The sequence below is a fragment of the Dipteris shenzhenensis genome, chromosome 7 (genome assembly GCF_047967505.1).
Source record: "Dipteris shenzhenensis isolate YYH24624 ecotype China chromosome 7, Dip_SZ_1.0, whole genome shotgun sequence".
Lineage (NCBI taxonomy): Eukaryota > Viridiplantae > Streptophyta > Polypodiopsida > Gleicheniales > Dipteridaceae > Dipteris > Dipteris shenzhenensis.
The window spans coordinates 52,765,252-52,779,694 of NC_141602.1; the positions used below are offsets into that span (position 1 = coordinate 52,765,252).

Genomic DNA, 14,443 nt, shown 5'->3' on the forward strand with positions numbered 1-14,443 from the left:
AAAAGAATATCATCTGAAGATTTGAGAAGTCTGCCTCCCAATTGAACCTCCCAATTGAACATTAAAGACAAGGGTCTCCTCATGTGCATCCCGCAAGGCAATAACTCGTAAAGAAATACCCGTCCCCATGAAAGCTCCCAACCAAGTGGACTCTGTGATTGGTACCCACTGATACAAGACTCTGCAATGCAAGACCAAGAAAGCAGGTCCTTCCATAAAAGGACGCGGCCCCCTCTTGAATTGGGGGCATAGAGGTTTAAGAAATGAACCTTACGCCCACCAATCAAAAGAATGATCCACTGAGCTCTAGAGGGAACTATGATTCCATGTCCAACCACCAAGGGGAGCATTGAAGAAGAAACATAAATGCAAGTACCTCCCCTGGTGCCCAAGGCGGGTGACCAAAAAGTATGGTCTAAGAGAAGCTTACCCAACTTGGCACAATCCCTGACATCTAGTTTGTGTTCATGAATCATAAGAATATCAATGGGCCCCCACTAACACCTGGATGATGGATCAGTTGCCTACGGCAGCGATGAGGTACACCTCAGAGGTCCTGAACGTTCCAACTGAAAATCCTCATTGGCAAGAGGAAGAGGCCAGATGAAAAACCTTACCCAACCTGGTAGGAAAAATTCCTCCTATCAAGAGGAGGGAAGTCAACTAGGGAAAGCACTCCCACACTTGCAAAAGTGGAATCTCTATCCAAGGTGATCTGAACAACCTAGTCCCCAAAGGTAGAGGGTACAAACTCCTCCTCGAACTAAAACTTTGCCATGTCTGCCAAAACTGTAAAAGAATTTCTGAGTGATGCATCTAGCGTAGGTGTGCGGAGGATCCTTGCAGAAGGTGGAGTAGAAGCAATAATCCCCTTGCCTCTGTCAAGAGGTGAAGAAAGAGAAGCAAAAGAGAAAGGGGGTCGCTGATATAGCTCAGCCTAGCGTTGATGAAGCTTGGCCATATAAGTAGCATTAGCATGGAGTATGACACGGGTTTCGGCAACAAATTGCTTCATAGATGGAAGCTCCTTCACATGAACATCTGAGGGGACTGAAGCAACCTCATCAGCACTAGGAACTAGGATAGGAATATCTCTTGCCGGTAAGGAAGGGTCCGTGGTGCCATCAATAGCTTCCTGATGTGCAACTAGCTCAGCAACTCTGACTGGCACCCAACGGGGGACGACTGGAACAGGACGTGCCAATGGTCCTCGCTGCACTATATAGAAGGTCCAGGATGAGAGGCTGTAGCTGTTGGTCCTAGACGAGAGGTGGAAGGTCCAGTAGCACCAAAAGTGGTAGGATGTGCAGTGGATCGTGAAGAAGGTCCAACCAAGGTGGTGCTGTGAGGTGCTATACCTGTAGACCTTTTGGGCCTTTTCTTTCTTCTCTTCCTTGGGCAGTCTCTATCAAAGTGCCCAGGGGTCATGCAAATCCTACACTGATCATGTCTCCCAGCAATCGCGACTCTCTGCCTAAAGAATGAGCCATCTGGATATAGGAGCATGATGTGGTCATCCGTGATGTTAGGGTCAGAGACGACGACCCTAGCACGTGGTACCCCGTCCGACCTGACTGCCTTTGCTACCAAAGAAGGCATCCCAGGGAGGGGGCGGTTTCGGTGACCATCCCGAAAGCGGCTCCAATGGAAGATAAGAGTCAATGGTACACCTGAGGGAGACCGGGGAATCTGAGGAAGAGTGAAATCGTCCGGCCATTCTCCTCCATAGGGTCAAAACCCAACGAGAAGGGCATAAAGAAAATCCTCCTGGTGCTCAATGCTAAAGGACTGACCTGAAGCACTGAACTTGCTGCATCCAGGGAATGAAAAACAACCTGAATGAAACCTCGACCAAGCAGACGAACATCTGTGAGGTGCCCTACGAGGTCTCCAGGTAAAGCGGCGAGCATCCAGTCCCTGTCCTGCAGTCCTTGGTCTGTAACCTGGAAGGGTGGGACCCATGGATGCGAGCAAAGAGTGATGTCGAGCTCTCCTGCTTTGTATTTTTTCTGAGCTGCTGCAACTCGTCTTTTGAGAATGTGATGGTTTTCGCGGCCAATGGAAGCGGGCGAGGAAGGCTGAGCCATCGTCAATCGAGGTGGGAAGGCCTACTGGAACACTTCATCCCACTACAAATGGTACTAGAAGAGAGAAAGGGGAGGAGAGGGTGAAGGCTGAGGGGAGAGAGGCTAGGACTTGGGAAAGAAGTAGAGAGGTGGAGGGGGGGAGAGGCTAGGATAGGGGGTAAGAGTAGAGAAAGTAGGAGTAGATAGGCTAGGATAGGGAAGAAGCTCGGAGGAGGAGAGGAAAGGGTAGGGGAGGGAGGAGGAAGTGATGGACGAGTAGGCGGGGGGGTGGGGGGGTGGGGGCAGCTAGAGGGACTGGGATAAGGCAGGCAGGGAGAGGGGCTAAGGGAGGCGGCGAGGAGGGGTGAGAGGAGAGGGGGGTTGAGGGAGGCGAGGGTAGGGGCAGGGGTAGGGGCTGAGGGAAGCGGGCGTAAGGGAGGCGGGGAGGGGGCTGAGGGAGGCGGGAGAGGGGAGGCAGGGAGGGGGCTAAGGGGAGGGAGGAAAGAGGGGCAGGGAAGGGAGGCAGAGAGGGGCTAAGAGAGGGCAGCAAGGGGCAGGCGGGGAAAAGCAGCATTTTCCATCAACTAGCAGTAGATTCGCATAATTTTGGCCAGCAGTAGACAACTCAGGTCAAAACATGCAGAGTTCACTTTTCGGTCAAAAAGTCAATGCGTTGACTTTTTTTTACAACATTGACTTTTGATTGACCTGGTCAATGGTCAGTGTTGATCATCTAACCACGATCAACCAGTAGCCCTAAAAGCTTATTTAAGGGCCTTAGCCCTCCATTGTTGGACATGCATTCTAGAATCCATTCCGAGGCAGTTAGGCCCTCAATTCCAGTAGCAAGTCCGGTATCAAAGCAGCATGGTTTCTTCTGAATTGAAGAAGTTTGGAGGGAGTCTTGGCAGAAAATCTCAATAATTAGGACTTAGCAAAGAGAAGAGGGAACATGTTTGGAATATTATGTATTTTCATATTTTCTCCCTAGTACTGGTAACAAAGCTCAGTAATGAGGACTCAGCCAGTGAGGAGAGAGCATGTTTGGGATATATATATTTTAATATTTTGTCACTACCCCAGACTAGTGGTGATACCATCCTCCATTAGCCTCTCCCTCCTTCCATCGCACAGTGTTGGGCCGGCTGCCATCTTCAGCCATGTGCGTTTACACCTTGCGGCAAAGTTAGAATCTTTGCCAGTCATTGTCACAGCAGTTGATGGCTCTACTTGTCATCCATCATGGACCCATCCAGCATAGCAACTCTCATGCAAGCATTCAGAACCAGGATCGTCTCCTTGAGCAGAATCCTCTCCTTTCTCAGAAGCTCCATCTCTTGCACGAGCAAGAAAAGAAGACAAAGGAGGATGCAACGATATTGGACCATTTCTTTTTTTTTTTCCAAAAAAGAGACTTCCATTAAGTATTAAAGAAAACCGTTAGAGCAAGCTCCATACGGGAATATGGGATACACCATGCAATGCATGAAAAGCTCAAGAGCCAAAAAGAAAGGATTGGGGCTGATAGTGCCATCTCAATCCGGTAGCAACCTCCGAGAAAAAGGGAGATATTGGACCATTTCTAGGTTCTGCTGGAACATGAACGCCTTGAGGCGGCCTTGCATCACGCCAGACGTGGTGCCAACTTGCCAGCATTAGAGGTGTAGCACGGGCGAGACCCTGAGCAGATGCTTTTATAGCATCAACAGTTTCTCATGCTTGCTCACAATTCCTCTCCCCAACAGCAGCTACCAGTGTGAGACCATCATCCGCTCATGGGTCTTCCTCCCTAGAGCACAATGTAGTGAACTATCCTTCCGTAGTACCCACAAACAATCTTCATCCACATGCGGTTTCTTTACCTACTCAGGAGTCCTCTATCTCAGAGCACAGTTAAGTGGACTATTCTGCAGCAGTTCAAACATTCTGTGGGTCTACCAGTCCACGGGACCACGACGCATGCCAATAGTTCGTAGCCAGTTTCATGCCCTCTGCAGCAGCCCGGTTCGTCCCTAGCATTTCACGAGGACAACATGCAATTCATATTTCCAGGAGCCTATTAGAGTGCCAGACCACCGGTTGATTAGGTATTCACAATAGTAGTGTGGTGGGATGATTGGCCACAAGAGTTCCGCTCCCAGTCTTAGCAGCAATACCAGTATTCGTGAGTTTTTATTGAGCCGCCATGTTATTATAGAAAAGCATTCATTTTTCGAGTAGCAGTTGGTGGTCATCATGATCACATTCACTCGGTAGATTCACTCAGCCCCTCAGTAGCTACCATCATCCAGAATTTAAGCAAGAGGGAATGTCACATGCACCCCTGCACTAGGGTGCATTGTGACTGAAGATGTTTTGTCATATGCCATGACCCCTTTGTGAGCCCTAGTCCGGGACGAGTCAGGCACGAGCTACATGGGTCCATTCTTATTTCCCAAAGTCACAGGCCACGGCACAACAATTCGGGTTGCCAGGGCAAAGCATTGTGAGGTATCCACATAGCAACAGGGGAATGTCACATGCACCAGTGCCAGGCACAGGTGGCATTGACAATTGGCTGCACAATCGCCATCTCGGAGCATCCCAATGTAGCATATTTGCAGAGTTTTTGGCACATCCAGGAGCCCATTGACTGGCACCTAGGGTCAGTCCTCAAGGCTGACCAAGTCGGGTCAGCTGGCCTGACCAAACAGGTCGGTCACCAACCAAGTAGGTTCATCAACCGACCATCAGGTCATTAAAAAAATGGACAAGTTGGTCAAAACCGTCTGCCAGGTCGTCCTGTTTTCCAGCCCTATATAAGGGGCTATTTTGCCCTCCATTTGGCATTCAGTCCCTAGCCTCCAGCAGCAGTTCCAGCCCTTGTGCAGCCCTGAGCCAGCCCCCAAGCACGCCGTACAGAAGCTGTCCATCAGCCGTACCAAAGCGCGATCCAAGCAGAAGGTTGTCTGCAGCACTTCAGCCGGGTTTGGCCAGCATATGGTTGAGGTTGGACCGTCCTGTTTCAGCAGCATAGCTCCATCTCCTGCGGTCGCAGTTAGGGCATTTATGCCAGCATTATAAATAAAGTAGTATACTATAGTTAGGAAAATCTCTGGTGTCTCTCATGCTTCAGTTCTCCTTTACATATCATATAATTTCCAGACAGCGAGTCCCCGCATGTTACATTGGTTCAGCTATAGAAGGCCTTCCAGACAGATCTGCTCCAGCATAGGTTACACATCTACATCAGCATTCCATATAGCCTCTACATCAGCATTTAGTCCTCAGTAGCCTCTCCACAGGAGCATCTAAAGAGGCTCATCGTTGTATTCGGACTCACATTCATATTAGTAAATGCACATTCATATTAGTCCCCGCATGTGACATAGTGTCCACCAACCCTTCCAAGGTCATATCACATCCCAACTAAAACGTAGCATTTGATCCCCTCTTTAGGCATCAACATCCTCGATGATAAAATGCTCTCCATATCTGGAAAAGGGACTCCCAGGTAGCCTCTTATAAAGGAAGTCCATGCCATGCAACCAGCACCGTGGTTTCCATTTCTCTTAAGCAAACCATCATCTATGGTATACCTTGCATACATATGGCCTCCTCTAGATGCTAGGTCATCAATGACTCCAAATTTAATCTTAGTAGCCTTAGGCCAAAGGCTTTGGACATACTCATCCGTTTTTTAGTTCTAATCTCGGAGATCAATAGAGCACTATCTAATACTATGAAACTCATACTATGTGTAATGCATGATAACACGTTAGCAACTTTATAAGCCTTCCCTCTGCGGTACCAAATTTCCACATGGCATATGTGCTACACATTGCCCCCATCCTCAACAAGTGGCCTTACCCCTTCACCCCTTGTTCTCCTCATATGGGGGCTCACAATTGACAGGTGGGGGGCAGTGACCCGTCTATCGCACCCCCCCCCCCCCCTTCAGTGACACACGGTGGCCCACATTGAGCCAATCATTTATCCACTCCATGTGCTTCCTTACAGAAACTCTTAGGAACAGATTGAGACTGTTGGTGAAATTTGGGCCAGACTCCTGCATAGCTTGCGTCTCCAGGTCCAGCTCGGAATCACTTAACAAAAAATTAGGACCAACCCAGAATAGGTACAGACAACACCACCACCCTTCAATGGTACTGCCAAAATTTGTCATGAACCCGTCGAAAACTTCAAGGCACCGTGGTACAGTCAACATGTTGGTCCACTGTCCCAGCTGTCTCCAGAAACAAGCTCTTAATGGGTTCCACTCAAACATACCAAGGTACTAAACATCCCTCAGTTATGTTGCTGATACCTCCCTTCTCAGTATATCTGATAGGGGGAGGCGTATGTAAGTCTCCGAGAGGCTAGTGGTTGCTAAATGCTAGCCATCAATATCCCCTCAGGCTGCCGGCGATAAATCCTACCGCACACGCAGAGAAGGCAATAACTCCCCCACCAGAATTGCATCCTCTGATTTGTGATATACACAGGAGATGCATCTAAAGGAAGACAAGTTAGCTATATCTATATTCTAGCAAGTGATGTCACACTTGGCCAGCAAGATCAGCAGTGTGTAGCTCATGCCACATCACAGCTTTAGTTTGTAATTAGTTTCTTGTTTTTCTTTGCACATATTGATAGAGAGTACTTGGGCTCTCCTATTTGCATTCCACACAGACTCGAGCATTCATTTCACCAAACTCGACTAATTCTGTTTATTACTTTCCCCTATTTTACATTTCCAAATAGGTTGATGATGGATCTTTATGCACCTTTCCCTGATACTTTCAGTCTCATAGGTCTAAAGTCTCCCCCCCCAACACCCCGAGCTCGCATTTATGTGCACATATATCGAAAGGGAAAGAGGGGGAAGGAGGAAGAAAAGGGGAAAGAAGGGGGGGGGGATTGGTTATGCTGTTTGGGTTGTTTGGAAGGGTGCACTGCTTCATCTGCTTACTAGCCCCTATAGCTCGTTTTGCTTCATGGTTTTTGACAAAACCATGAAGCAAAACCTCTCTCATGCATCATCGTTGTCTCAGGTGGACACAAAAATTGCATCTCCAAATGACTTTGTGGATGATGGGGTTTAAATACTTGAAAAAGGTTACAATGTTGCTCCATCATCGTTGACAAAACCTCTCTCACGCATCATCTTTGTTGGTTTTCAGGTGGACACAAACATTCCATCTCCAAATGACTTTGTGGATGATGGGGTTAAAATACTTGAAAAAGCTTACAATGTTGCTCCATTTTCTAGTATTGTTCTTTTAGCAAGGCCATGATTATTCACATCAAGTATGCATTGGAGAAGATCGCAATGGGTCGCATAGAGGCCTCGCCTATGGAAAATTTGTAAAACCAATAAAGGCATCACCCTTTATGGTGTGATTTACAATGCTAGAGCTGCTAAAGGAACCACCATTTCATTGCTAAAATGTAACAACAATATTTAAAAATTACATTGACCGTCTAGTCGAACAATGTATTGAAGACTTCAATATGATCAAATTTGGTATTTGTTTTGAACCATGAGTTTGCATTGAGGAGTCTCATGGCATCTTTGATTCTTATCCTTTGGTCACAAAAGGTGCTCTAAATTTGAATTGAAACATTAGCAAATTTGATGTTTTGTGCACACTTTATAGCTCATTGCCAGGTATTGAATCTTTTTTGCTTCACTATGTTTTGAAATTTAAAGATTATTATGAATGAATATATTTTAAAAAATGTGACACTTAAGCATAGTTCTTTTAGCAAGGCCATGATTATACACATCAAGTATGCATTGGAGAAGATCGCAATGGGTTGCATAGAGGGCCTATGAAAAAAGTGTATAAATCCAATAAAGGCATCAAATTATATGGTGTGAATTACAATGGTAGAACCGCTAAACAAAACCACCATTTCATTGCTAAAAGGTAACACCATTGTAATGTCATTAGCTACAATTTTTAAAAATTACACTGATAGTCGACTCGAACAATATATTGGGGACTTCAATATTACAAATTTGGTACTGCCTTGAACCACAAGTTTGGATTGAGAAGTCTGATGGCATCTTTGATCCTTGTCCTTTGGTGCCCTAAATTTAAATTAAATTCGATGTTTTATGCACACTTTATAGCTCATCGCCAATTATTGAATCTTGGTTGCTTCACTATGTTTTGAAGTTAAAGATTATTCTCAATGTATATGCATACTTGAGCATTGTTATTGTTTCATTTGTTATCATATCTGTGCTACACATCATATTCATAATTTAGGAGGTGCATGTGGTTCCTCCTGCTAATTTTTGGATGAATCACATAACAAATTATCTTGATTACGTTTAATCAAGAGGATATTCCCTTGCAAGTTTTATTTTAAAAAAAGAGGAGTGTTTATTACCGAAGTTAAAAGAAAATACAAAAAAGAGAATGCTGCCTCCCGACTCAGTAGGCAAGAGATCCATTAGGCAAGGATGTCCTATTGCCCCTCTGCTCTTTTCAATTGTCACTGAGCCTCTTTTATGTTAACTGGATCACTGTTAGAATTTAGGTCTAATCAAAGGTTTGTCAATGCCCAATGGTCCACCTTTATGTGCTTAGTTTTTTGCTGATGACAACAGAAGGTTGCTGTTGGGTACAGAGGTCAATATCAGGAGATATCTGAAGGTGTTTGATGATTTTGCAATTGTATCTGATTCTTTGGCTAGATTGGAATGATGCACCTCATTGGACAGGCTTAAGGCGAAATATTGTTAGTGCATCAAACAAAAATTTGACAAATAGATGGATAAGAATTGTCATTGGCAGGAAGAATAATAGTTGCGAAGCATATTATGACTTCTTGTTTATGTCGTCGATATTTCCCCTTCCGGATAGTTGGCAAGAGATTTTATTTGGAAAGATAGATGGCATGCCTTCCATGGGATCTGGCAACGACTTCTAAATGTGCAGGTGGCTTGGGATTGTGAATGTCTTTTCTCCAAGTGGCTGCTTAAGCTTGGGAGTAGTCAACCATGGGCGCTACTATCACGTTCTTGGATTTGTCAGAATAGTCCTTTGAACTGTTGTCCAGATATGGGAAAAGAAAGTAAAGGGCTGCTATTGGATTGGTTCTAATTCTTTTCATGGAGATGGTTCATTAAAGAGGTCCTTATGGCTCTCTAATTGCGGCTATGATGGAGGGAACACTTTCTGCTCAGTCATCCCATGCTAATTAGCAGCATTGTCACGAAAGGCATAACAGTCTTCAGAGATATTTGGCATCCCAGGAGCAAATAGGTGACTTCCTTTAGGGGCCATTGCATGCCATTTTTTTCTATCAACCAGAGAGAGAGCAGACTGATGTATGCTGTACTCAGAAGGATAAGTAAGCATTGGCCAACTAGCTGTGCTTTAAAAGTCACTAATGATTTTTAAGGGTTTGCTTTGCCCTCTGGTAAGCTTGTGCATAGGTGTTCATTGAAGGATCCTCCTCATCTATTGGTGCTGCATATGCGTTGGATAAAACAGGCGTGTCTATATGGCTCCATCGGGCAGTGAATGTTTGAAATGCCACTCCTTCGTTCAAGTCTAAATTTCTGCTTTCGAGGTTGATTTCCTGCAAGCTCCCTGTTAAGGAAAGATTAGCAGCTTGGAAAGCCATACTGTCCTATTTGCAGTGTTAGAAGAGGGGAACATTCGCAATGAATCGCCGGTGGCTTGAGCGATATTCAATTTTTATCTACCCTACATGGAGGTTTGCATTGCTTGGAGACAAGGAAAAGCTTAATGATTAGTTTTTGCACTATGGCAGAGGGCCATAATAATTGAAGATACCGCTCGGATTTGCCTACTGAAGCGTTATGAAGCGTTATAGACGATGTGGTCAAGAGCACTAAGTGCTATGCCAAGAAAAACGCGATTTTCCGCAAGATTTGTCGAGTGCATGGAAAAGAATTGAAGAAAGTGCCTCCTGGCAGCTGCAACGTGAGAAGGCTAACATCATAAATGTCCCCCCCGCCCCTCTTTTAAAGATTGCAGGAGGATTCGGAACTGATGCCATACAAGGTATAATTACCGCAGAAACCTGCGGGTAACTCAAGTGTCCACAGACTGGACGTTGAGCTCTCGAGAACTATAAACGCCTCTAGGACCTCCCTAGTTGTTACCCGACTAATATTAGTGACTTGTACTAGACGAAGTCGCGGCAGCTATTAACACGATAAGGAAATCCAGTCCTATTGATTAAGTGTCCTTATTAACAACTCCACTAGGGTAAGGGTTCAATGGGATTTCATCTCGCAAACTATGCAAGCTTTGGGGTTTGGACAAAAAATGCAGCAAGTTATTTACTGGCTTTACGTAGATAGCAATGCGGCTTGCATTCTTTCTGAGGATATCTCTGATGAGTGGATTCTTTGTTGTTCGATCTGCCAGGGATGCCCTCTCAGTGCTTTACTCTATGCCATTGCTACTCATCTTATGCTGCAATATATTGATCATCTTGTGGCTACAGGATCACTTCATGGCTTGGAATTGGATGCTAATCGCAACATGGTTGCTCAAGCTTACGCTGATGATTCTTTCTTTACCTTGAAGAATACGGCCCATGATCTTGGTGCCTTGATGCAGGCCCTCTCTGTTTATGGTTTGGCAGTTGGTCTTCATGTTAATTTTCAGAAATCTAAGCTGCTCCCTTTGCATTCCAAAAACTGGCATAGTCTATTGTGGCCCCTAGATATCATTCTACCCACTCAGTTTGTTTGTCATCTTGGTTACCCTTTGGGGTGGGAACTCAGTCACTGACAACAAACTGATTGGGTTTTGACTAAGCTTCGGAAAAAGCTTGAGTATTGGAAACTGGGGCACCCTGGCCTTTGCACGTTCGTCTTTGAATAGTGCAGTCCATCCTTGTGGCATATATTCAATTTTACTTACCATTGATCATGTTCACTAAGATAGATCTTACATCTTTCATGTCTGTCTTTATGGAAATCTTTTGGCGATCCAAACATGGCAGAAAAAGTCTCTGGCTGCTTTTGATGCATCACATTTATTCTCCCAAGATGCATGGTGGATTGAACATCACAGATATTCATGTGCATATTCTTGCATATAGAGGGAAAATGTTGCTGCAATATTAGCCTTGGGCTCTTATGATTAGGACTCTGGTCACTCATATCAGTGTTTCTGTGTTTCGTCATTAGCAACTCGATCACTGGGATTTCTTTTTTGGCGGCACTGATGGCACTTTGTGTGGCTGCCCTTTTGTCTCTCGCTTGCTTCTTAACTGGAAGCATGTTCTTTCTAATCTGAAATGGAATGGACGGCAATCTTTGCTTGGGAATTCTTTGAGAGCTAAAAGCATTCACTGGTCAAATTTCTTTCAGCCCCCTTGGCTTTACAGGAACCTCGACGTTCCTACTTTGTCTCGTTTAAAGGCATCACCTCGGTTGCTGATGTTATAGATGATGCTGGTACTATGCTCTCCTTTTCTCTAGCAGCCACTACATATGCATTGCGCTCTCATTATCGTCCTTTGTGGTGACAAATTACTTCTATGCTTTCGCCTTTTGTTTCGATTCCTGGACATATAGGAATTGCAAAGTCTTTGGTGATCCTACTTTCTCTCTATTTGGCTTTTTCAGGCATTCTCTGTAGCAATCTTTCTTTGATTGCTTGCAGACCCGCTACATAGATCATGAGGTCTTTTTGGCATATACTGAAATTTTTAGTTGATGTAATTGTAGCACCTTATTTTGAGGTTGCTACTCCTATAATATAATCAATCAAAGATTTCACCCAAAAAAAAAAAATGTGTGTGTGTGTGCGCGTGCGTAGAGGGGATCATACAGGATGTTGCACATGCTCTTTCTCAGGTTGATCCTCGAAGTGAAGCTGAAATGCCGAGTCCTGCTTTATCAAAATCTGCTCTTTCGTCGGAGGATACAGATGTTGATCTAGCTCCTTTGCCTCTGATGCTTGTGCCAGATTCTTCTTCTATTCGAGATGCAGAAGTGCCTTTTTTACTGGAATATTTTCATCTGATGTTACAACAGGTTTTTGACCCTGTGATTCAAAAATTTCGGGTACCAGCCTATATCAAGAAGAATCATAAGGGTAAAAAACAGCTGGTTTTTATTGATGGTGTGGTTTCATCACTGCATCAGTTCAGAGCAATAATTTGAAGCTGGAGGATGCTATGTTTGATCCTCCTCCAGCTTGATATGTAACTTTTTACTTGGCTGCCTCATGACTTTTGCTCTGAGGCTTTACTTGTAAAATTTTTTCTTGTACTTATTTGGTGGGTTTTTACCTCTTTTTGAGGTTTCCCACACAGAAATATAAGATTTCACTATTAAAAAAAAAGTGTGTGTTCTACTCCTATCCACCCCCAAAATGAGAGAGGGTTGAAAGACTAATGAGAAAGAAGGCTCAACCACTCAAAAATTACGCTGGACAAGTCTGGGAAAGGATTGCGGCACAGTTGCCTTTGACCAATGTTACGTGTGGAGAATCGGACATATGCGTTTATTTTTTATACTTTGTTCAATATCACCAAACAGCCTCATAAATGTTTTAGAGACCGGAAAAGCTACAATGGGAAGCCTTTTGTGCTACTAGAAAAAGCACTAACAAGCGAGACAGTCAACAAAATTAATCATCGTCATTAGCCCACCATAAAGTGTTAAGAGCAGCATTGAAACGGTTCATGGAGTGCCAAAATTACAACAGCTAGATAATGAAGGGTGTGAAGGGTGTGCTCTTGGCAAATTGCACCATATTCCTTTCAAGAAGGATGGCTCAGGTTTAGTGAAAGCCACTAGAGTTCTTGCATATCATACATAGTGATGTATGTGTCCCATGAATGTGACAACCCATAGGGGGGCAAGGTATTTTGTTACCTTCATTGATGATTATTCTAGATTCACATGGCTCTTCCTCATGAAGGCTAAATCTGAAGTGTTTAATTGGTTCAAAGAGTTCAAAGCCTTGGCTGAGAACCAAACCAATCCCAGGATACAAACATTTTGTTCAGATAATGGGGGAGAGTACAAATCAAATGCCTTTGAAGGGCAAGCATCATAAGACCGTGCCATACACACCACAACACAATCCTATTTCAAAGGGAAAGAATAGGACACTTATGGAAATGACAAGATGCATGCTAAAATGCAAGAAAATTGTGTCAAAAGCATTTTGGGGAGAGGCCATTACTACAGCCACATTCATACAAAATAGATGCCCTACAAAAGCATTGGTCAACATGACACCTTTTGAGAGGTTTTATGGATCAAAGCCAAAGGTTCATCATTTTAGAGTGTTTGGCTCAATTGCTTGTGCTGTGATTCCATCTCAGCTTAGATCAAATCTTGATGACAAAAGCATCAAATGCATTTTTGTTGGATATAGTAGAAAGTAAAGGCTTTAGGCTCTATGATCCAGCAAGCAGGAAGATAATAATCAGTAGAGATGTTGCTTTTGCTAAAAATGAATGCATGCCTCCTACTAGTGTGCATTTACAACCTTATAATGATATTCTTTTGGATATAAGTCAGTTTGAGGATGATGATATGGGTTCTCCAAAGGATACTCCTCCTTCCTCCACTCATACTTCAAGTAGTTTGACAAATGTTGAGGTGATTCTCCCTCAAATGTTCCTGATGAGCTTCCAGCTAGTGAGGGAAAATAGCCCAATGTTTGGATACATTACCACTGTCGTGGAGTTAATCAACCTTAGGATACAACTCCAAGTGTAGAGCCAGCGGCACTGCTGAGAAATACATTCCAAAATGGGAAAGTTTGACCATTCAAAATGCAAAGGATCAGCCTACTTTGGGAAGAACCATGGCAAGCACAAAAGGAGCTCATGGACAAGTCAATTTTGCATTGATGTCCTTGGTTATGGAAGTTGAAATTGAGCCTCAAAGGTTTGAGGATGCACAGGGGAACCTTTATGGTAAAAGGCCATGAAATCTAAAATTTGGTTCATTGAAAAGAATGCCACATGGGATTTGGTTGATGCACCCATTGGTAAAAATATTGTGGGCACCAAATGGATCTATAAGGTCAAGTATCGCTTCGATGGTACTGGGGAAAAATACAAGGCCTGTCTTGTTGCCAAGGGGTATGCTCAAGAAGAGGGAATTGACTGTGCGGAGACTTTTTCTCTAGTAGCTAAAATGACTGCCATTCATTGTGTCATCTCTCTTGCTGCAAATTATGGTTGGTCAGTCTATCAGATGGATGTTAAACTGCCTTTTTGAATGGAGATCTCAAAGAAGAGGTCTATGTGCAGCAACCCCAAGGATTTGTGGTAAAGGGACAAGAGCACAAGGTGTGCAAGCTTAGGAAAGATTTATATGGGCTCAAACAAGCACCCCGTGCATGGTATCACAAGATACATCATTTTCTACT

At 44.2% G+C, this 14,443-nt stretch overlaps 1 protein-coding gene across 3 annotated transcripts in view; it reads left to right on the forward strand.

Moving 5' to 3' along the window:
* The window catches only part of ISA3 (isoamylase 3), a 241,525-nt gene extending 233,475 nt beyond the window's left edge, over positions 1-8,050 (forward strand). For 2 of the 3 annotated variants that reach the window (XM_087376756.1, XM_087376757.1), the window contains exon 24: positions 7,229-7,499. In XM_087376756.1, the coding sequence (XP_087232882.1) occupies positions 7,229-7,342 (114 nt within the window). In that variant the 3' untranslated portion in view covers positions 7,343-7,499. Of the gene's footprint in view, positions 1-7,228; positions 7,500-7,978 lie in introns of those variants that run through there. The other variant, XR_015541293.1, reaches the window with a different exon arrangement.
* Positions 8,051-14,443: the final 6,393 nt, after the last annotated feature.